General features: G+C 54.8%; 1 protein-coding gene across 1 annotated transcript in view; it reads left to right on the top strand.

Annotated features, from left to right (window-relative positions):
- Window positions 1–23,156, top strand: part of PCP2 (Purkinje cell protein 2) — a 41,665-nt gene that overhangs the window by 10,725 nt on the left and 7,784 nt on the right. Inside the window, exons 3-4 of the mRNA XM_030545366.1 lie at window positions 6,697–6,820; window positions 8,061–8,224. Coding sequence (XP_030401226.1) covers window positions 6,697–6,820; window positions 8,061–8,224 — 288 coding nt within the window. The remainder of the gene's footprint in view (window positions 1–6,696; window positions 6,821–8,060; window positions 8,225–23,156) is intronic.

The following is a 23,156-nucleotide window of genomic DNA, read 5'->3' as shown; positions in this document are numbered from 1 at the left end:
CTGAGCCCCGTGCTAGTCAATGTCTCTCTCTGTGAGCTGGAAGAAAATGTAACTAGTAACATTTGCAGTTGACCCACAGACTGCAGCGTGGTCAGGTCAGTTATACCGAGCACACTGGGTCGCTTGGTAAACTGAGCTTGTGAATGACGCGCCTTTAATACAGCCAAATGCAAGGTCATGCATCTAGGAGCAGAGAATGTAGGTCACAATTAAAGGCTAGGGAAGCGCTAGGGGGACTATGGGGTCATGGTGGGAACCAGCTGACTAGGAGCTGTGGCTAAGAGGACTAATGCCGTCCTGCTGTGGCTAAGCATGGGAATCTCAATAGCAGCAGGGGTAATGGGGTTACCTTTGTATATGGCACTGAGACCATCCCTGGAGACTGAGGGCAAGGCTGCTGCAGCTGCGCTGATGCACTGCTTTAACGAAGATGCTGGATTGGAGAGAGCTCTCCCGCCAGCGCTGTTAATCCACCTCCCCAAGTGGCTGACATAGCGCTGGCTACACAGGGACTTGGGTCGTTGTCACGACGTCGCTCGGGGGTGGATTTTTACACCCCCAAGCGACGCAGCTATCCCGATACAAGTCTGCAGTATAGACCTGGCCTGAAGGAGGGTGACAGATTGGCAAGGGCTCAGACTAGAGATTCAAGGTCTGGGAAGCCTGCCTTGGTGTGGGGGACTAACGGGGCTCAGTCCATTCCATTTCTCCAAGAAACGGCTCGGAGGTGACCAGACCCGAGCTACACGCGACTCCAAGGAGAGGTGCTTTCCAGCAGCCTGGGGCCCTTCAATCCAGCAGAAAAGGGCAGAACAGGATCTGATGGTTGGAAGCTGAAGCAAGACAAATTCAGCACTAACTGGCCATGGTGCCAGGAAACAACCAGGGGAGCAACTGGCCCAGGGATGTGGTGTTTACTTTCCTTGGAGGCTTCATGCGAGACTGGGTGTCATCTGCAAAAATCGGCTCCAGCTCGAGTGGAAGCTCTGGGCATGGTGCAGCCCTCACTGGGCAAGGCTCTCTGGCCCATGGGATGCAGAAGGGAGATAGGGAGATCAAATAAACAAAACCTCCGCTAATGCTGCTTGGTCATTTCCTCATTCCGCTGTTGCCAGTTCACCTGGCTTTGTCACGAGTCTCGGGATATTTGGTGCTTCTCTCAAGTCCCCAGCTCCAGGAGGCCCATGAGTCTATCAAAGGCTCTGCTTTCATTCCAAAAATTATACAGGCTGTTCCTAGCCATCAGTGCTTGCAAATGGGCCTAAAAGCTCAAAGAAAAAGAAAACCAGAAAAGGAAAGTGGTTTTCTGGCAGGAAAGAAACCAGAACCCACCAGTGAGTCCTTTGAGAAACCTTGTAACTCCCAATGGTCCTAGATTCCAAGGCCAGAAGGAACCATTGTGACCATCTAGTCTGCCCCCCTGTCCGCCGTGCCTGCATTAATTAATTAATAGAGCAGGTCTTGGGAGAATCTCACCCACACTATTAACAAATGGTGCCTTGTTTTGTGTCTCAATTTGTCTCTCTTCATCTCCCAGGCAGTTCTGCATGCCTGTGGCTGGCCAGGACTGCATCAGTCTCTAGCGGTGGGTGAGGACAGCCAGACAACTAAAATCCCAGCAAGGCAGCACACACCCACTTAACACCCCAACCAAACCCTCAAGGGTCTCCAGACCCGTGGCTACATTGCCAAAGAGAATGATGGTGCTGGGAAATCAGAGCATCAAACGCACGTTTCTTTGTAGCGTCTACACACCGATATCCCCCTAGTGTTCATGCTCAGGAACAATGAGAAGCCAAAGCAGCAGATACTTTTGCAGAGGTTGAGGCCCGAAGGGATGATCAGATCAGCTACTCTGGCCTCTTGAATGGAATGGGCCACCAGCCCTCCCTCTGTTGAGCCCAACCACTCCAGTCCAGCTAAAGCATTTCAGCCCCCAGGAGACGAAGCTACTGTGTACCACAGGCAGAGAACAGGAGAGACCAAGGTGCCACCAATGACCTGCCAGGCTCCTTGCGACATGATGAGGCGTGCCCAGAAGAAACCCGCAGGGGAGCCACACTCCTCTGCCAATCTGCCCTGGGAGAAGGGTTCATCCTGATCTCAAACCTGGAGATTGGGGTTACCCCTAGCACGGGAGTAAGACCCAGGCAGGTAGCGGTGGGATGTTGAGTGGAAGGGAAGGTGCTGGGGAGCAGTGATGGAAAGAGCAGCAAATAATGCTGGGGCAGTATGGAAGTGAGGATCAGTGTGGGGGCCCCTCTGCCCAGGTGTAGCGTGACCCCCTCCTTACAATATTGGATTCCAGGCTGGGCCCCTCGTTACTGGAAAGCTTTGGGCAAATTGGAGACAGGTCAAAGGAGAGCTCAAGAGGGAGAGGCCCGTACCTGAAAGGGTTGTGCTGTGTGCCGTGCCCTGGCACTGGGCTGAAGGGCACTGGTGCTGTGTGCTGGGTGTGTAAGCGCAGGCCAGGCATACCCAGGGGGTCAGGGCAAGGAGTGGGGGGGTTGGAAACACAGAGGAACTGGCACCTTGTTAGGGTGAAATTGGGTCTGCGATTCTCCATTCTGGGTCCCCACCCAATGGAGCAGGGTTCGGAGCTGTCATAACCTTAGTCCCAGATTTGGACCTTAGCGTCCAAAATATGGGGGTTAGCATGAAAACCTCCAAGCTTAGTTACCAGCTTGGACCTGGTACTTGCTGCCACCACCCAAAAAATTAGAGTGTTTTGGGGCACTCTGGTCCCCCTGAAAAACCTTCCCTGGGGACCCCAAGACCCAAATCTCTTGAGTCTCACAACAAAGGGAAATAATCCTTTTTCCCTTCCCCCCTCCAGGTGCTCCTGGAGAGATACACAGACACAAGCTCTGTGAATCCAAACAGAGTGACTCCCCCTCTCCGTTTCCAGTCCTGGAAACAAAAAGTACTTTCCTATTCACCCAGAGGGAATGCAAAATCAGGCTAGCAAATCCAACGCACACAGATTTCCCCTGATTTCTTCCTCCCACCAATTCCCTGGTGAGTACAGACTCAATTTCCCTGAAGTAAAGAAAAACTCCAACAGGTCTTAAAAGAAAGCTTTATATAAAAAGAAAGAAAAAATACATACAAATGGTCTCTCTGTATTAAGGTGACACAACACAGGGTCGATTGCTTAAAAGAATATTGAATAAACAGCCTTATTCAAAAAGAATACAAATCAAAGCACTCCAGCACTTATATTCATGCAAATACCAAAGAAAAGAAACCATATAACTTACTATCTGATCTCTTTGTCCTTACACTTAGAAACAGAAGATTAGAAAACAGAACTACTTCTCCAAAGCTCAGAGAAAGCAGGCAGACAGAAAACAAAGACTCAGACACAAACTTCCCTCCACCCAGAGTTGAAAAAAATCCGGTTTCCTGATTGGTCCTCTGGTCAGGTGCTTCATGTGAAAGAGACATTAACCCTTAGCTATCTGTTTATGACAGGAGCCTGGAGTCTGCACATGGGCTGGATGGAGGAGGGGATCTGAGGCAGGTTGTGAGCAGGTGGGGGTGGGATTGGGTGTTTGTGGTGGTCCCTCCCCCAAGGGCAGGCATGGACCCTCTCCCTCACCCTCGGGGCAGCACTGGAATGGCCAAGCCAATGGCAGCCAAAGCCTGCTCCCCCGAGCACCAGTCATCACCCAAACATGACCTCCTGGGTGCCAGGCCCCCCAGCTCTGCCCCCTGTGCCAGCTATCCTGTCCAGAGACTCCAGACACCATAGAGAAAGGCACCACTAGCTAGTGGGAAGAGCAGGAAGGACTGGGAGCCAGGACTACTGGGTTCTATTCCCAGCTCTGGGAAAAGAGTGCAGTCTAGTGGTGAGCACAGGGAGGATTGGGAGCCAGGACTCCTGGGTTCTATCCCCTGCTCTCTCCTGTCTCCCTGCCTGCTTTGGGCAGTCAGTTCCCTGCTCGGTTCCGCTGGACCATGGAAAAGAGTGTCTGGGGATCGTGCCATGTCAGACAGACACCATGCAGAGGCAGTAGCAGGGTGATGCATTAATACCCAGCTGCATTTCCCTGCCGCCAGGGTAGATTTGGGGCAGGGATTTAACCCACTGCCTGCCAGAGGGGGAGCCTAGGGGCGCACGCTCTGTACTCCACAGCGGGAGGGGTCTGAGATTCTTTTGATTTTGGCTGCTATCCCCTTGGCAGTCAGTGCTGACCCCAGGGTCTCAGTGCAGGCAGCTGGAGGTGCTGCCTTCGGCCCTGAGCCCTCCCAGAAGTTAAGATTTGACACTGACAGGAATCAGCTGGCCCGCACTGGCCTGGCCCCAGCCCACCTTGGCTAATGGCCTGCAGTTAGAGCTGGGCTTTTCCTCCTCTTCTAGTGCCACACAGGTGCTTGGTGCTGCCAAGTGCCAGTCAACAGCTGCTGTCTTGTTCCCTGCATCTATGGCCCTAGCCAGGGAATGCTTGCCAGACACAGAACCAAAGCCAGGGCCAGCCCCGAAGGGCTGAGACTGATGCAGCCAACTCTGCGGTGAGGCACATGGTATTTGGAGCTTCTCATGCCCCAGCTCCTGGAGTCAGGGGAACCGCAGGGTTGACAGGAGCCTTGCAGCTTCTGGTTAAAAAGCAATGGCTGGTTCTAGCCCTTCTGGTTGGAGAGAGAAGCTGGAGGACAAGCTCCCTAAAGGTTAAGGACACACAAACACCAATTAGCTTTAGGCGCACATGCCTTGCAATTGTTTCAGCAGTATACTGAAGGTATCACAGCACCAACTCCTCCTTCCCAGCAAGGTTTGAACTCACACCCTTCAACCCCACTGCACATGAGCAAAAGGAGCAACTCCATTAGGTTGGCAGCAGCGCAGCAGCAGTAGCAGGCTATTATACTGTCTATGGCATTTTACCCTCCCACAGTCGGGGGTGCAAACTCACCCTATAAATCTTCTCTAGCAGAGAGGCCATGATTCCGTGAATGGGCCTGCTCCTTAGCAGAGGGACTCCATGGGGCTGGGCAGGCTGATGCCGGCTGGGAGGTGGCCCAGGCCCGTGGAGGGATTGGGCCGGGAAGAGGGGGGGTGGGCTTTGTAGATGACTGGAGGGTTCTGTGCCCAAGGGGCAGCGTGGGAGCAAGCAGCAGAGGGGCATGCAATGGAGGTGGCCATTGGCAGAGCAAAGGTGGGGCTAACTAGACATGATCAGAGCAGGACTCAAGGGGAAGAGCCTCGGAGGGAAGGACGAGAAGAGTTGGGCACCAAACAGCGAGTGGACATCATAACCCCAGCCTCGGACCCACACAACACAGGCTTGCATTGGGGCAGCACAGCGGGGAGCCCTGGGGGGTGGGTGAACGAGGGGTTGCAGCGCCACTCAGGATTGCTGGGGAGGGCGGACAGGCACAGCTGGAGTGAGTGTGTTGCAACTGGCAGCACAAGGGTGGCAGGGTTGGCTGTGGAGGGAGGAGGCGGGCCGAAGGCCACAGCACCAGGGGGTGAGGCAGGTGGGTGAGCAGCGGGACGGGGCAGGGGTGGGGGCGTGTTGGCAGCAACAGCCATACTAGCTGGTCTGGGGGAGGCAGGGAGGCCAAGATCCAAGCGGGCAGGATGAGGCTCCTCGCATCTCGCTGGGGCTGGCGGCTGCTCCCTGCCTTGCCCAATCCTGGGTGCCTGTTACTGGCACCTCAGAAGTCCCTCAGCCAGCACTACCCACTTGGAGCCAAGCTCTTCCCTTCATTTGGGGGGCTGAACCCCCTTTACAGAACTCTCCTGCTCTGGCCTCAACGCCCTGTTGGTGCCAGACACCATGGCGAGGGTCCCTTAAAAATTCCAGCATGGGGCAGGGCCCTGATCCCAGCAGGCAGGGACCTGGGCAAAGCCCCTTGCATAGCTCGTGGGCACAGCCGTAGTCGCCTGATCCGTGGGATCTGCTGGGCCCAAACCACGGTTCAGTGCAAAGCCCTGTCCCCCATCACCAGCTGGGGGTGAGCACTGCCATAGGGCCAGGGCACTGGCTAGGCAGAGGCTGGATTAGCAACCCACTTAACACCACCAAGTGCCTGGAAATTAACTTAACTTAAATTAGCTAAAATGTGGGGGGGAAGGGCTGTGCCTGGCTGGGGCCTTCGCTCTGTGCCCAGGGGAAGGGAACAGAACCTGCTTGCTTTGCCCTTGGAGTAGGGGTGCTGGGCAGAGGCAACACTCTGGGGTGAGATGGGGGATGCCCCAGCTAAGCCACTGTCCAGGCTCTGAGAGGGGGTCTGGGAAGCTGGGTGGGCTGGGGGGGTCTCCCAATTCAGTTGTGGCACAGATTGCTCTGATGGCTTTAGGTTCAAACTGTTGTTTGGAGGGGCCTGGGTCTGGGCAAGGGAGGGAGGGTGGAGTATGAGGCCCTGGTGGGAGGTGGCCTGGGGAGGGTCTATATCCTTGCTGAGGGAGGGGGAGCTGCTGCTGGGGCTGAGTCTCCATCTCAGGCTGTGGGCTAGGTCCCTTGTGGGCCTGTGAGCACCCCCTAGAGCTGGTGACAGTGCCTGAGCTCCGCAGAGCGGCTGAATGTTGGGACCTGGGGCTCCAGGGGGTGCTATACAGGAGACATTCTCGATGGGCAGCCTGTGCCCAGGGGGAGGGTCTCACAGCAGGAAGACTGGGGGTGGTGTGTCACTGGGGGGGCATCTCTCCCCCATACCCCATCTCATCTGCCCCCTCCTCTCCCCGCACAGTCGGTCTCCCCAGAGCAGGAAGGCTTCTTTAACCTGCTGACCCACGTGCAGGGCGGGCGCATGGACGAGCAGCGCTGCAACATCCAGATCGTGCATGGCAAGAGCGGTGCTGACCCGGAGAAGCGTGAGTCCTGGCGGGGAGCAGGGGCAGAGGCGGTTTAGAGCCAGAGGTCACAGCTTCCGTCCCTATGCCTGCCCACTTGCCCAGCAGCAGACATTGCTATGGGGGTGGGAATAGGCTCAGCAAGGACTGCTTATCTCTAGGGGCTTGACTGCACTTCCAGGTTATACTGCAATAAAGCCTCCCAGAGCCCTGTGCCTTACTTTCCATCCACGCTGGCCAGGCATGGAGAGTGCTCCTGGTACTCCACCTCGGCGAGAGGATTAATGTCTGATCCTATTGGGTGAGACGCCCCAGCGTCAGTGTGGACGAGGAGTTGCGTCACTGCGCTCTGATTGACCTCCAGAAAGTCCCATAATCCCCTTAAGTCAAGTGGCCTCTCTTCTCATTCCTGTGAACTCGGCTGCAGGAATGCGGAAGTGCCTTTTCAAAGCTCCATTTCTGACAGCTGGCTGCCTCTCTGCTTCTCTGATCCGAGTGAGTGAGAGAGAGACGGAGGAGGGGGGGGTCTGACCTTACAAGATAGCGTGCTGACACACACTTGGCACCCCAAAAACCCACTCTCTCTCCCTCCACACACACAACACACTCCCTGTCACACTCCACAGATACACACACAACCCGCATTTGAAAAGCACGTTGCAGCCACTTGAACCCTGGCATAGCTGCCCACAATGCATCACTCCCAATGCCTCTGCAAGTGCCACAAATGTGGCCACGCCAGTGCGCTTGCAGATGTCGGTGTGAACAGACTGTGGCGCTTTCCCTCCTGCGCTCTCCAAAGGCTGGTTTAACACAAAGCGCTCTACAGCTGCAAGTGTAGCTAAGCCCTAGGACAACATGGGTCCCTGAAGGGGGGGGTGGCCTGTGGAACTCCCTGCTACAGAAAACTGAGGAGTCCAGCACTGGGGCTTGGAAACTTTAGTCCCAATGAGAGCCCTGTGTGATTCTGCCAACCTGAGGCTGGGCATGCCACCTGCTGCAGGTCAGCAAGGAACTGCCAGCCCTGCGGGCACCATTACACAAGTGGCCAGGTGCATTCTGGAAAGTTTACTCTGTAAGTGTAGGGTTGGGACTGCGGGCCTGGAGGGGCATAGTTGGAGTTGTTGTGGTGGCAGGCAGGAGGAAGTGTTGGAGGGCCCCAAGGCCATGTCCTGAAGGGCAGGGAAATGGGCCCAGCATCATGGCCCCCTCTGGGAGCTGCCCAGCCTTTCCCTCATGCCTGCATCTGCTCCGCCCACAGAGGACAGCCCCAGCCCCCCGCCGGAGATGGACAGTTTCCTGGATATGCTGGCACACACGCAGAGCCGGCGGATGGACGACCAGCGCGTCAGCTTCAACTACCTTCCAGGCTTCCAGAACACAGACCGCAATGCCCCCAGCAAGCCAGCCTCCGGGCCCACCAAGGTAAGAGCGGCCATGTGGGGATGGGGGAGCTCTCTGCCTGGGTGTGCCCCCGTGGCACCATGGGCAGGCACTGGGGCTGTGCACCTGACCAGCTAAGCCACGGGCAGGGCACCATGGAGGGAGGGACTCAGGGCATTGCCTGGCTAAAGGGAGCAAAGCCATTGGGTGTGGCAGTGCCAGGAATGCCTCTAGGGGGCAACATATTGCACATGTAGTCCTGAGGGCATCCAGGAGGGGGCAGTGTTGGTGTTAGAGCATCATATGATGGGAGGGAGCAGTGAGGGGGCAGCCCCGTGTGGGAGGCCCCGCAGAGTTGAACTGTGATTTCACCACTCACAGCTAAGGCCCTGCCATCCCCCCCGCACTCCCGCCCCAGGCCCTGCGGGACTAGCCCCTCGGCCAGGCCACACAGGGTCAGGACATGCCAGGTGTGGCCCAGACAAGCGAGAGAACCAGGCTCCGCTGCCTGCCAGCGCCAGGAGTCCACCCAGGCTGAGGGAGCTAGATGGGTGAACAGAGCCCAAATCCCCCACACTGAGTGCCCGTCTCTGCTGGCCCTCTCCCACCTGTGCAGCCCCCAGCCCTGGGGCTCCTCGCCCTGGTAGAGGGCTCTCTTCCACCCCGATCCAGCGACACGGGGACTGGGTGATGGGGCCTGATCCAAAGCCCCCCAGAGGGGAGCCAGTGCGCAGTGCCCATTGGCTCCACTGCGTGTTAGGCTCAGGGACCCAGTGCCAGGGGAAAGTGGCTGGTGTCCACCACCTTCCCATGCCAACTCACTCCCCCTTCAGCCATGCCAGTGCCCCCCCCACGTGTGCTACCCCATGTCCCCTCCCCCACCACACCTTCACTCACCCTATCAGAACCCAACCCAGGCTACCTAGGCAGCCACTAGCAGACCACTAATGGCCAACCCTCAAAGCTGATTGGCTGATGTAGCACACACCAAGGGCCCCTGTCTGTCTGGGGCCTCTTCACTGGCAATCATCTAAATTCCATTGGAGCGGCCACACCCCAGCCCCACCCATGGCCCATCAGGGCTGGTCCCCTCCCCAGTGACAGGCAACCTCTGCTCACCTGGCAGATACTGGCCCATAGCCTCCCCCTCCCCAAGGCCTCCATCTTCACCCAGGCCCATTTGGGGCAATTTGTTTGACCAGAATTAACTGGAGCAGCCCCCGCCCAAGGCTGTCTCTGCAGTATAATAGCCAGCTTGTTAACTGGCAGGCTGTAGGGGTTGCTAGCCCCACTTTGCAGATCAGGAAACTGAGTCATGGAGAGCAGAAAGGTCTGGCTCAAAGTCAGAGTGATTCCATTAGAGTGCCAGGGACAGAACCCAGGAGTCCTGGCTCCCAGATCCCCTACTGTAACCCACTAGACCCCACTACCCACCCAAAGCTGAGGTTAGACCCCCGGAGTCCTGTCCCCTGGTCCCTCACTTGACCTCTCTGTTTCAAGCATCCTCCAAGAGCTGCTGTGTGGTGTCCCAGCTGGTTCAGTCAGAAGGAGCAGGCAGCCCAGGGCTGGTTTCTGACGGGGGGGCGGGAGATAAGGAAGGTTGGTGCTGCCCAGCCACAACACTTAGAGGCAGCATGGGGTGGGAGGAGGGGAGAGGTTCCTTCCCTGCAATGACAGCCTGGCTTGGAGGATGGGCCATTTCAGTCAGTGTCTGGTGGTGACTGGCTGCAATGAAATGCCTCTGAGCAGCAGCAGGCCATCAAGATCCCTGGCGGGGGACAGATATTCCCTTGCAGAACTAGGGATAGAACCCAAGAGTCCTAGCTCCCCCTTGCTTCCACTACATCCTGCTCCCCGCCCAGAGCTGGGGACAGAATCCAGGAGCCCTGCCCCTCAGAGCTGGGGCCGGGGGATAGAACCCAGGAGCCCTGCCCCTCAGTACCACACACTTTCCACTCCTTAAACCCTCTGGGCCAGTCTCACTTGCCTGGTCAGAGCTGAGTGAGGAGCCCAGGCTACAGCCCGGGGGAGTCTGGCAATCCAAACATGGCATCGGGGGGCAGGGAACCCCAATCAGGGATAACCCCCCACCTCCTTGGCCAGCTGGCAATTCCCTTACTCACAGAGCAGAGCAGCATCTGTGGCCAGGATCCCCCCTGGGGTCCTCTGCCATCCCTCCCAGTCTCTGTCTTGTTTTGGCTTCTCTACCAGCCCTGTGTCTGGCTTGTGACTAATATCTGTGTCTGTGTCTCCACATTCTGCCCCTTCCCCCCCGCCAAGCATCACTTGTCCTCGCCTGCATGTGAATTAACACAACTAACTCTCTCTCTCTCTCTCTCTCTCTGGTTCTTTCTCATGTGCCCGGCTGGAGATCGTCTGAGTTCTGGCGGGGGGGAGGGCTCGCTGGCTGTGCTATGGGGGTGGGTTGGGGGGTTGCTGACTGTGCCATATATCTACATGAGGCTTCTCTGGGATGCACAAGCTGGCACTGTGTCCAGGGCTTAGGCCATGAGGCCACCAAGAACTGGGGTCACTGGTGGGCAACATACACAGTGGAAGTGGGGGCACTAGCCATGCTCTCTGGCCCTGGGGCGGAGTGATGCTCACATTCTCAGGGGGGCTAAGAGCACCTCCTGGGGGCTGGGGAAAGGTTTGGGGTGCAGAAAGGAGGGGCTCTAAGGGGAGCGGTCCATCGAGACAGACCAAAGCAGGGAGGCTTCAGCTCCCCGCCCCCAGCAGGAGCAGCTCCTGTCCCTGTGGAAGGGGCTGGGGAGGGAGGGGAATGGGAGCTGGCCTGGGGTTCCATCTGCAGAGACTGAGGGGAGCTCTCGCCTAGTGAGTCAGCGAGTGGGGGAAGACCCAGCTGCTGAGGTGTCCCCAGCGACAGTGCTAGAGTGTCCAGGGTGCACCCGTTCCAGCCCCGGTGCCAGCAGGGGCTGATGGACTGGGTCTGCCCCCAAACGACCTGACCTGCATGCACTGGACCTGGGCAGCCTCATGCTCTGCAGGGCAGCAGAAGGTGGCACAGACATGAGTGTAGGTGGGAGTGCATCCATCAGGGGGCAGCAGCACACAGACCCAGGAGGGTGGGGGACAGGGAAGGGATGGGCAGAGTGCGCACATCACAATATGGAGGACCAAAGCACCGAGAAGTGGGCTCTCTCCTGGGAAGCAGTGACTCTGAAAAAGATTGGTGTGGGAGGTGGATCATCAGCCGAACATGAGCCCCTTGGGGGATGCTGGGGCCTAAAGAGCTAATGGGCTGCATCAATGGGGAATCTCGAGTAGGAGCAGAGAGGTTGTTTTATCTCTGTCTTTGGCACTGGTGCGACCCTGCTGGAATCCTGTGTCCAGCTCTGGTGCCCACAACTTAAGGATGTTGAGAGAGGGCAGAGAAGAGGCAGCAGAATGCTGAATGGATTAGAAACCTGCCTTATAGCGATGGACTCAAGGAGCTCGATCCATTTAGCTTCCCAAAGAGAAGGTTAAGGAGTGACTTGTTCACTGTCTATAAGGCCTGGTCTACACTACACAGGTCATGTAAGGCAGCGTACATCAACCTCACTCTATCAGTGTCTGAACTACAGACTTGTCGCACCGCTGTAAGTGCCCCACTCCGCCAAAAGAACAATTCCACCTCCACGAGAGGCGCAGGGCTTATGTCATGCAGACACTGTGCTATTTACACTGGCTGCTGGCTGTCTTGTCAATGTCATGGCTCCATGCAGCCATGAAACTGACAGGAAAGCCAGGCAGCTAGAGCTGGGCTGCGCCCCACACTTCTGGGGGTGGGAGCCACTGGATCAGTTTCCCAGGATTTCCCAGCACTGGCCATTTTAAAATCAAGATGAGAAGTTTTTCTAACAGATCTGCCCTGCTTCAAACAGGAATTAATGCTGGGAAGTTGCAGGACCTGTGTGATACTGGGGTCAGGCTACAGGATCACAGTGTCCCCTCAGGCCTTAGGGGCTATGAATTATACCTGGAGAGGTAGGGTGCCCTGTACAGGGGGGCACATCACATGTGTTGGCACACTCCAGTGGGGGCACATAGCAGGGGGGGATACTAAGAGTGGGGGAAGGGGCCCAGTGCTGATCCAGCACCTGCCTCTGGGAAGAAGTTTCATGCGCGTGTGTGTGGGAGAGCTTGGGCGAGGCCAGGGGGGCCTGACTAGGATCTGTCCTCACTCCCCACACCCAACGCCGTCTCTTCCTCTTTGCAGAAGTGAGCGCCTCCATGGCGGGGGGGAGGAGCCGACGTGCCTGACGGCCGCGCTAGCACCCATGCCCTGCAGCACCTGCCCTGCCCACTCTGTACAACCCCAGTGCCCCAATAAAGGCCTGGCTGGTTTCCCACTGGTCTGTGTCCGTTTCGGGGTGCCCCAGGGACCAGTCGTGCACTAAGGTGGGGGGTGGGGGAGAGGAAGGGGACTCTCACCAGGGCCATGAGAAGGAGACAGGCAGTGCTGGATGTGCCCAGCGAGCCAGGGGGACAGGGATCCTGGACTGGCACCAGATGTACAGGGATGGAACTGCAGAAGCCAGCAGGACAGCAGGGAGAGGGCACATGGCAACCCGGGAAAGGACTGGGGGGCACGCACACAAGGGGGTATCAGTGCAGTGGGATCTCTCACACATGTACACACACGTGAGGTACATGCACAAGGGGTACACACATGGGGGAGTATCAGCGTGGTGGGCTCTCTCACACACGTACACACACGTGACGTACACGCACAAGGGGTACACACATGGGGGAGTATCAGCGTGGTGGGCTCTCTCACACACGTACATACATGTGAGGTACACGCACAAGGGGTACACACACGGGGGAGTATCAGTGCGGTGGGCTCTCTCACACACGTACACACACGTGAGGTACACACATAAGGGGTACACACACGGAGGAGTATGAGCGCGGTGGGATGGGATGGTGTTAGCACAGGGGAAGCAAACAAAAAGGCACAGCCAGGGGGATAAGATCAGAGGGCTCAGACACGTCGGGGTTACAAGCCCAGGGAGGTTACACGCTGTCTGCACAGGGAAGTATAACTCAGTGGGATCACACAGTTGGGGGTGTTAACATGGGGGGCTCTCACTCACAGGGTATAAAGGCATAGGGATCACACATGGTGAGGGGGAATAACACACAGCCACACAAACAGAGGTAGTAGCGCATAACCACACACAGGTATTTAGACCATAAGAACAGCCATACTGGGTCAGACCGATGGTCCATCTAGCCCAATATCCGTCTGCTGACCATGGCCAATGCCAGGTGCCCCCGGGGGAATGATGTAGTAGGATCTCACACACACTGCAGTGAGAATAACACATACGGGATGATGGGGTATTAGCACAAGGAGATCAAACACAAATACATGCCTATGAGGGGATAAGATCAGCAAGATTACACACAGACACACACACCTGGGGGCTGGGGTAATGGCGGGGTGTCATCTCACACACAAGGTCTACACATAAGTGTGGGTATTAGCAGAGGGGGATCATACACACACGGGGCTATGAATGCGCTGAGATCACACGCCTGTGGTATAGGTGCAGGCGGATCTAACACACACACCACAGCTACAAGGGCAAAGGGTCACACACATTCAGTGACACGTCCCCCAAGGGTACCCAGGGTTCTGAGGCACCTGGCGCCCACCTGTCCTCACCATGAGGGAGCCTGCTCAGCTCCCTGACTCCACCAACCTCTGGCACCCTACACATGGCCTTCTAGGCCCCTCCAGGCCTCGCTTTCCCATCCAGGTAGCAGCTAGTGCAGCATCCCTGTGCTGAGCCCAGCCCCAGCCCCCAGAACACTCCCAGAGCACGCAGGGCCACTGCTCCTGAGGTCTCAGCACACACTGGCTGGCAAGGCTCAGCGCAGGCAGGATGGCCCCAGAGCGTGCAGAGCCGCTGCTCTGGAGGGCTCAGCGCAGGCCGTCTGGCGAGGCTCAGCGCAGGCAGAATGGTCCCAGAGTGCACAGAGCTGCTGAGCGCGCAACCCTGCAACAGATACAGGGCAAACAACAACTGGCTCACCCAGAACAAGGATTGGAGGGACAGACAGTGAGACTGTTAGAAACAAAGGGTTAAAATAACAGGCCTTCTAGGGCCACAGGGTAACTGACAGGCAGCCCCCAGTCTGCTCAGGGGTCCTCTCCTGGCGTTTTCTGCCAGTTTCTTGTGAGATCAAGCCCAGCTTGTCCTCACAGACGGAAGGGCTCCCTGGGGTTCCTCTGTGCCCCAGATCTAGTTTCAAAAGTTCATTATCTGACTCCTGAGCAGGTGAACCCGGCTGGGTTTGTTCTGTCCTGCGGTCCGGCAATCTATTGATTAGCATTTTGCTCAGACTGTCAGTGGACACCATTGTGCACCAGACAATAATCAGTTTGTACATGACACGCCAGCATGAGACAAGTGTCTCTCCCTGCTGCCGGGTGGGTCTATGGTTCTCCTCTCACTGAGCGAGAGACCAGACAGAGGTCCTCACATACATCCCATCACCACGAGTGTGACACATAGACCCCACACAGGACATTCGTTGGCGGATCCAGGGGATCCCTGTACCCTATCTACCCCGTGCCCTCTGCCCATTGGCTTCGAGGCCCTTGGTTCTCTCTCTCTGTCTCTCTCCACACATACACATACACACACACACACATATACACACTCAGGGTGTGTGAGCATGGGGGAAGCCTCACACATACACAACCACACACATGGGCTATAAGTAGGGCCCTACCAAATTCACAGCCATGAAAAACATGTCACAGACCGTGAAATCTGGTCTTCCCCTGTGAAAGCTGGTCTTTTGTGTGCTTTTACCCTGTACTATGCAGATTTCATGGGGGTGACCAGTGTTTCTCAAACTAGGGGTCCTGACCCAAAAGTGTGTTGGGGGGAGAAGTGTCACAAGGTTACTTTAGAGCGGGGTTGCCTGAAGGCAGAACCACCGCCAGCAGAAGTGCAGAGGTAAGGATGTAATGGTATGTATTGCCACCCTTCTGTGCTGCTGCCATCAGAGCTGGGCGACTGGAAAGCGGTGGCTGCTGACCGAGGGCCCAGCTCTGAAGGCAGCAGCACAGAACGGTGGCAATACCGTACCACGCCGTCCTTACTTCTGCACTTCTGCTGGTGGTGGGTCTGCCTTCAGAGCTGGACTCCAGGTCAGCAGCTACCACTCTCCAGCTGCCCAGCTCTGAAGGCAGCGCTGCTGCCAGCAGCAGCAGCACAGAAGTAAGGATAGCAGCACCGCAACCCCACCTACAATAACCTTGCAACCCTCCCCGCCAAACTCCTTTTTGGGTCAGGATCCTACAATTACAGCACCATGAAATATCAGATGTAAATAGCTGAAATCATGAAATTTACATTTTTTTAAATCCAATGGCCATGAAATTGACCACAGTGGACCATGAATTTGGTAGGACCCTAGGTATAAGCACAGGGAGATCACAGACAGACACACAAGAGTAAAACCCAGTGGGCTCACACACATACAAATGGGGGGAATACGTACAGGGGCATAGCTGTCTCACCCATACACCCAGGGATATAAGCACAGGTGGAAAACACACACACACACACACACACACACACACACACTTGGGAGATATAAGTGCAGGGTGATCACACACACAGAAATATAACCATCACATGTACACACACACACCCCTCTCTTTGTGGAAGTGAGTATATAAGTAGAGGGAGAACTCACACACAGGAGGGAAACCTTGGTGGTGTCTCTCCCACTCTCTTTCTCATACACACAATGGGGCATTAGTGCAGGGAGATCTCATACATACACACACAGAATAAGTGCAGGGCCATCTTACATGTGTGGGTTATAAGCATGGGGGAGTAACACACGCAGACAGTAGAAATAGCACATGGGGATCACAGACACAGATAGGGGTTTAGGTGTAGGGAGACTCGCAGACACACAGGTATTAGTATAGGGTGAATTACACACTCACACACAAACATACAGGCGTTAGTGTTGGGAATCCAACACACACACAGGGTATTCGTGTATGAGGATCACTCAGAGATACAGAGGGGCTATAAGCAGGGGGAATCACACATACAGAGGGTATTAGTGGAGGGGATCACACCTGTGTTGGGCGGATAAGAGGACTCTCTCGCTCTTTCACACACACACACACACACACACACACACACACACACACACACACACGTGCGCACAGACATGTCACGGAGTCACCGGGTCAATGCTCTGGAACTACTCCGTAGGAAGCCAGTCAGGACTCTGGGGGAGCCTCCTCTCTCTGCGCTACACTGTCGCCAGGGCAAGAAGCTTGCACAGCTTTGACCTTCCTGGGTCTGACCTCGGAGCACTCAGCATCCCCTTCCACACCATGCGCTTCCCGCAGCAAATCCGCACAGGCGGGGCTCCTGGGGAAGCCAGAGGGCCCTGCACCCCAACTCTGCACTCAGACGTCACTCTCAGCCATCTGGTAAAATAGAAGGTTTATTAGTCAACAGAACCATAACAGTAAAGCAGAGCTTGTTAGCACAGAAATCAGTGACTTTCAGCCAAGTCCATCTTGGGAGGACCCCAGGCCAGAAGCCCTGGACTCCTCCCTCTTCTGGTCCCCCCAGGCAGACCATCAGCTTCCAGGGACCTGACCTCAGACATCCCCGTTGCTCCTCCTCCTTCTCTTTGTCTTGCTACTCTGGCAAAAGGTGTCACCTGGTCACATCCCCCTCCTAGGTCTCAGGTTACGAAGGGCACCGGCGGTCCCCTACGCGCAGACCTCTGAACAGCCTCACCTGCCCTGAGGGCCTCAGAAAAATTCACACACCCAATTCCCACCACCTAAGCATTGGTGCAGTACACAGGGAAACTGAGGCATGCACACTATTAGTACAGGAGAGTGAGACTCACATACAACATAGCAAGATGAATAAACCCCCACTTTGTCACATCTCTCCTGCCTCCGAGACTGAACCTTAGCCAGTGGCCTGGGGAAGTTCAGGCCCCCCTCTCCACAACAAAGCATCTGCTCTCATGTTGGCACTCCCCTTCACATGGACCACCTCCATGTCCTACTCCTGAAGGAGCAGCCTCCACCTAAGAAGTTTGGCATTGGCTCCTTTCATCTGGTGCAGTCACGTCAGGGGTGAGTGGTCAGTGTACACAGTGAACTGCCGTCCAAATAGATATGGCTGCAGCTTTTTAAGGGCCCACCACATAGTCAGGGATTCCTTCTCTATGGGTGCATAGTTCTGCTCTTGGGGAAGCAGCTTCTTGCTCAGGTTCACAATGGGACGTCTCTCCCCCTTTTCGTCAACCTGCATCAGCACTGCACCCAGCCCTGAGTCTGAGGTGTCGGTGAACACCATAAAGGGCTTGTCAAAGTCTGGGTTTACCGGCACCGGTTCCTCTGATCAGAGCCTCCTTCAACTCACAGGGAGCGCTCTGGCTGCTTGGTCCAGACCACCTTGTCTGGCTTCCCCTTCTTACATAGCTCAGTGATGGGGGCGGCTATGGCGCTAAAGTGGAGCACAAATCTCCAGTAGTGCCCCACCATCCCAAGAAAGACCTGGACCTGTTTCTTAGTCTGGGGAGTGGGCCAGTCCCTGATTGCCTCCACCTTGGCCGGCTCTGGCTTTAGGCAGCTGCTCCCCACTTTGTGGCCCAGGTATGACACCTCTGACCTCCCCCCTTGAACTTGCCCCCTTTTATAGTCAGTCCTGCATCCTGGAGTCGGTACAGCACCTGTTTAACCTGGGACACATGGTCCTCCCAGTTCTGGCTAAAGACACAGATATCATCAATGTCTGCCATGGCAAAGTCCCCCATCTCCTTGAGTAACTGGTCCACCAGGTGCTGGAAAGTGGCAGGTGCCCCCTTGAGGCCAAAAAGTAGGACCAGGAACTCATAGAGCCCCAGAAAGGTGATAAAAGCCGATTTCAGACTGGCATCTGGATCCAACGGAACTTGCCAGTAGCCCTTGGTAAGTTCCTTAGTACTGAGGTAATGAGTTTGTAGTTTGTTTTTGATCATGGGAATGAGAACCATCAAACTCAAAAGGTAGCAGCTGCCGAGGGGCTCCTTCCAGACCTTCTCCCCCTGCACAGAGACCCCCCCTAGGCCAACTCATGTTGATCTCATGACACTAGAGTCAAAGGAGCAGTCATGATCAATGCCAGCTGGAGATCAGAGCTGGCTTGCTGGCATTCTGGGTGTTTAAGTACTGGACAAGGGGTCATTCTGCCGAGGATCAGTGTCTATTCTGTGTATGTCACCCTCTCCCCACTGGGAGCAGGGATCTGGGCCCCACGGGGCAATTTCCCACTGGGAAACAAAGAAGTGCCATGGAGTCTAGGGGATTTCTTAGTGTAATTTGTTTAGCTACTGGTTTATTTACAATCCTGATTACTTACACTCTCAACCCAGTCCCGGAGCAGGGAAGGTCACAGATAGCATGCAGGCAACCCAGGATCTCAGCCTAGACACTGGTGCCTAGGGAGGAGCTTGGCCCCAAGCTCTGAGGCTAGTTGGGGAGAACCGCGCTAGATGCACGCTCCCCAGCTATCTTCCTGCAAAGAAGGTGCATAATTATTTCACACACCTACAACAACGCAGCGCTTCTGCGAAGACTGCCCATCGCCCACATGCTAAGTAAGAACTTATAAGGCTGTGTGTAACAGCACCACCTGTGACTCCTGCCTTACCAGTGCCATGGTGGTGCCTGCCCATGGCCCCATGGTGCCAGCGCTGCACAGACTTGCAGGGTGAAACAGCCCCCACCCCAAGGACCTCACAGGCTGAGAGCCAAAGAAGGGAAGGAACTTGCCAGGGACACACACAGCAGGGCTAGGAATAGAGCCCAGGTGTCCCAAGTCTCAGTCCTCTGATCACTAGACCTCACTGCCTCTGAACTAGACAGAGTCCCAGGGTGTCCTGCAGGGTCTCATGCACACGTGGGTCAGCTGGGCACTTGCTGGCCAGATCACAGCATGCAGCTGGTGCCAGAGTCCTCTCGCCAAGGGAGCGAATCCTTCCAAGGCCTGGAGCGAGAAGGCAGATGTGGGGACCAGCAGGCAAGGGCCCTTTCCCAGCTTTGCCTTCTATGACAGGGTCTTACCGAGCCATCTGTGCCATTTGTCGGGCCCCCACTTGCAGAGCATCGGGGCATCTCACAGTCTTTATGGTATTTATCCTCACAACCCAGTCTGTGGGGCAGGGCAGAGCAGGGCTGCTATCCCCAGGGCACAGAGGGGGATCCCAAGTCCCACCACCAGGCCATGCTGCCTCTTACTGTATTGTCTTCCTAATTGCATTGCCAGCTGCCTGCAGTACTTGCCTTAGTTTCCCCACCCTGCTTGGTGGGTTCAGCCTTCTGACTAAATCCCAAACTCCCTCCCCCTCAGCAAACCTTCCTAGGTAAAAGAGAACCCAGAATAGCTAACAGAGTCCAGGGCAAGCCACATCCTCTCTGCCCAGGCTCCTTATTGGCGGGTGTCCAATTCCCACCTTAGCATCCAGGGAAGCTTGCATCCCCCACCCAAGCGCCATCCTCAAGCAGGAAGCAAGTGTCCAGTGCAAGCCCAAATCTTCTCCCTTCTTCTTTGCCCCGCATGCTAGGCTCCTAGCTGGGAGCCAACCTAGCCCGCAAGTGGAGCAAATTTCTCCTCTCAGGAGCCCTGTTGCTGCCCTCAAGTCCCATAGAATCATAGAATATCAGGGTTGGAAGGGACCTCAGGAGGTCATCTAGTCCAACCCCCTGCTCAAAGCAGGACCAACTCCAACTAAATCATCCCAGCCAGGGCTTTGTCAAGCCTGACCTTAAAAACCTCTAAGGAAGGAGATTCCACCACCTTCCTAGGGAACCCATTCCAGTGCTTCACCACCCTCCGAGTGAAATAGTGTTTCCTAATATCCAACCTAGACCTTCCCCACTGCAACTTGAGACCATTGCTCCTTGTTCTGTCATCTGCCACCACTGAGAATGGCCGAGCTCCTTCCTCTTTGGACCCCCCCTTCAGGTAGTTGAAAGCAGCTATCAATCCCCCCTCACTCTTCTCTTCTGCAGACTAAACAAGTCCAGTTCCCTCAGCCTCTCTTCATAAGTCATGTGCCCCAGCCCCCTGATAATTTTTGTTTTCCTCCACTGGACTCTTTCCAATTTGTCCACATCCCTTCTGTGGTGAGGTGTGTGTGGGGGGTGGGTGGGAGAACTGGATGCAGTACTTCAGATGTGGCCTCACCAGTGCTGAACAGAAAGGAATAATCACTTCCCTTGATCTGCTGGCAATGCTCCTTCTAATGCAGCTGTGACGTTCCCCTCTGGTATTACCTGTACTGGTGATCTTCTAGGTCATGCCAATCCTTCACTTTAGGAGGCAGCCTGACCCTGCTCTGCTGTGAGAACCCCCACTCCTGGGCTGTTCACACACAGCCTCTGGCATGTAACTGCTCCTTGGACTGTGCAAACAAATGACACTAGCCAATGTCTCTGGTCCCAGACACAACCCCAGGAACCTCTGTCTTGCAGCATCCAGTTATGCCCACTGGGCACTGCAAGCTTATATGAGTTCATCAATTTAACAAAGAAATTGATATGTGCCAGTCCTGTTATCCCAAGGGGAGTCTCTGACATGCTTCAAACCAAACACACTGTGTCAGGTAGAATAAACAAACAGATTTATTAACTACAAAGATAGATTTTAAGTGATTATAAGTCAAAGCATAACAAGTCAGTTTTGGTGAAATGAAATAAAAGCAGACCGCATTCTAAGCCGATCTTAACACTTTCAGTGCCCTTATATTAAACTTACATGTGTCTCACCACAGGCTGGCTGGTTGCCCTTCAGCCAGGCTCTCCCCTTTGGCCAGCACTTCACTCACTTGGTGGTGATGTCTGTAGATGGAGGTGGAAGAGAGAGGAAGAGCAAGGCAAGCATCTCTCCCTTTCTTGTTCTTTCTGCCATCTTGGCTTTGCCGCCCCCTTCAGAGTCAGGTGAGCATTACCTCATCGCAGTGCCAAACTCACCAAAGGAAGTGGGGGGGACTCACACAAGAGTCCAACAGATCCTTTTTTTGCTGCCTAGGCCAGTGTCCTTTGTTCCTGAGAGGCTGGGCTGGGTTTGTCCCATACCTGCCCTGATGAGGTGTGAACTGTCTCTTTGCTCTTGGAGAGTTTTTCCTGGGCTTGTTTTAAGCCATGAGAATACATTTGCAGCCTCATAACTATATACATGAAATTATAACCTATAACATCACTGTAACAACCATGCTCAGTGCATCATGAGCCTTCTGCAAACACCCAACATGACACAGTTTGCACTGGATACCACACAATCATATTATAAGGATAAACATGGGGGTGCTGGGTGTTCCTCCGAGGTACAGAGCGTCACAGCAGTGCAATGTGCTGTTAGCCTTCTTGACAACAAGAGCACACTGTTGACTCATATCCAGCTTCTCAGCCACTGTAATCCCCAGGGCCTTTTCTGCTGCTTAGCCAGTGAGCCCCTAGCCTATAGCAGTGCACGGGATTCTTCCATCCTAAGTGCAGGACTCTGCACTTGTCCTTGTTGAATCTCATCAATCCTCCAATTTGTCTAGGTCACTCTGGACCCTATCCCTACCCTCCAGCATATTGACCTCTCCCCCCTGTTTAGTGCCATCTGTGAACTTGCTGAGGGTGCAATTCATCCCATCATCCAGATCATTAATGCAAGTTTGCAGATGACACTAAACTGGGAGGAGTAGTAGATAGGCTGAAAAGTAGGGATAGGATACAGATCGACCTAGACAAATTAGAGGATTGGGCCAAAAGAAATCTGATGAGGTTCAACAAAGACAGTATTTGGTCCTCCCATGAGGGCAGGGAACTGGACTCGATGACCTCTCGAGGTCCCTTCCAGTCCTAGAATCTATGAATCTATGAATAAGGACAAGCACAGAGTCCTGCACTTAGGATGGAAGAATCTCATGCACTGCTACAGACTAGGGACCAAATGGCTAGGCAGCAGTTCTGCAGAAAAGGACCTAGGGATTACAGTGGATGAGAAGCTGGATATGAGTCAAAAGTATGCCCTTGTTGCCAAGAAGGCTAATGGCATTTTGGGTTGCATAAGCAGGGGCATTGCCAGCAGATCGAGGGATGTGATCATTCCCCTCTATTTGGCACTGGTGAGGCCTCATCTGGAGTACTGGGTCCAGTTTTGGGCCCCCACTACAAGAAGGATGTGGATAAATTAGAAAGAGTCAAGTGGAGGGCAATGAAAATGATTATGGGGCTGGGGCACATGACTTATGAGGAGAAGCTGAGGGTACTGGGCTTATTTAGTCTGCAAAAGAGAAGAATGAGGGGGATTCGATAGCTGCTTTCAACTACCTGAAAGAGGGTTCCAAAGAGGATGGATCTAGACTGTTCTCAGTGGTAGCAGATGACTGAACAAGGAGTAATGGTCTCAAGTTGTAGAGGGGAAAGTTTAGATATTAGGAAAAACTTTTTCACTCGGAGGGCAGTAAAGCACTGGAATGGGTTCCCTAGGAAGGTGGTGGACTCTCCTTCCTTAGAGGTTTTTAAGGTCAGGCTTGACAAAGCCCTGGCTGGGATGATTTAGTTGTGGATTGGTCCTGCTTTGAGCAGGGAGTTGGACTAGATAACCTCCTGAGGTCCCTTCTAACCCTGATAGTCTATGATTCTATGATTCTTTGTTGAACAAAACCAGCCCCAGGACTGACCCCTGGGGCACTCCGCTTAATCTCGGCTACCAGCTAGACATTGAGCCATTGATCACTACCCACTGAGCCCGACAATCTAGCCAGAGTCAAGATATATCATGTCTACTGCTTTCCCCATATCCACAGAGCCAATTATCTCATTATAGAAAGCAATCAGGTTGGTCAGGCATGACTTGCCCTTGGTGAATCCATACTGACTGTTCCTGATCACCTTCCTCTCCTCCAAGTGCTTCAAAATTGA

This window comes from Gopherus evgoodei, unplaced genomic scaffold (assembly GCF_007399415.2).
Source record: "Gopherus evgoodei ecotype Sinaloan lineage unplaced genomic scaffold, rGopEvg1_v1.p scaffold_37_arrow_ctg1, whole genome shotgun sequence".
Lineage (NCBI taxonomy): Eukaryota > Metazoa > Chordata > Testudines > Testudinidae > Gopherus > Gopherus evgoodei.
This window is presented reverse-complemented; position numbering and strand designations above follow the sequence as displayed.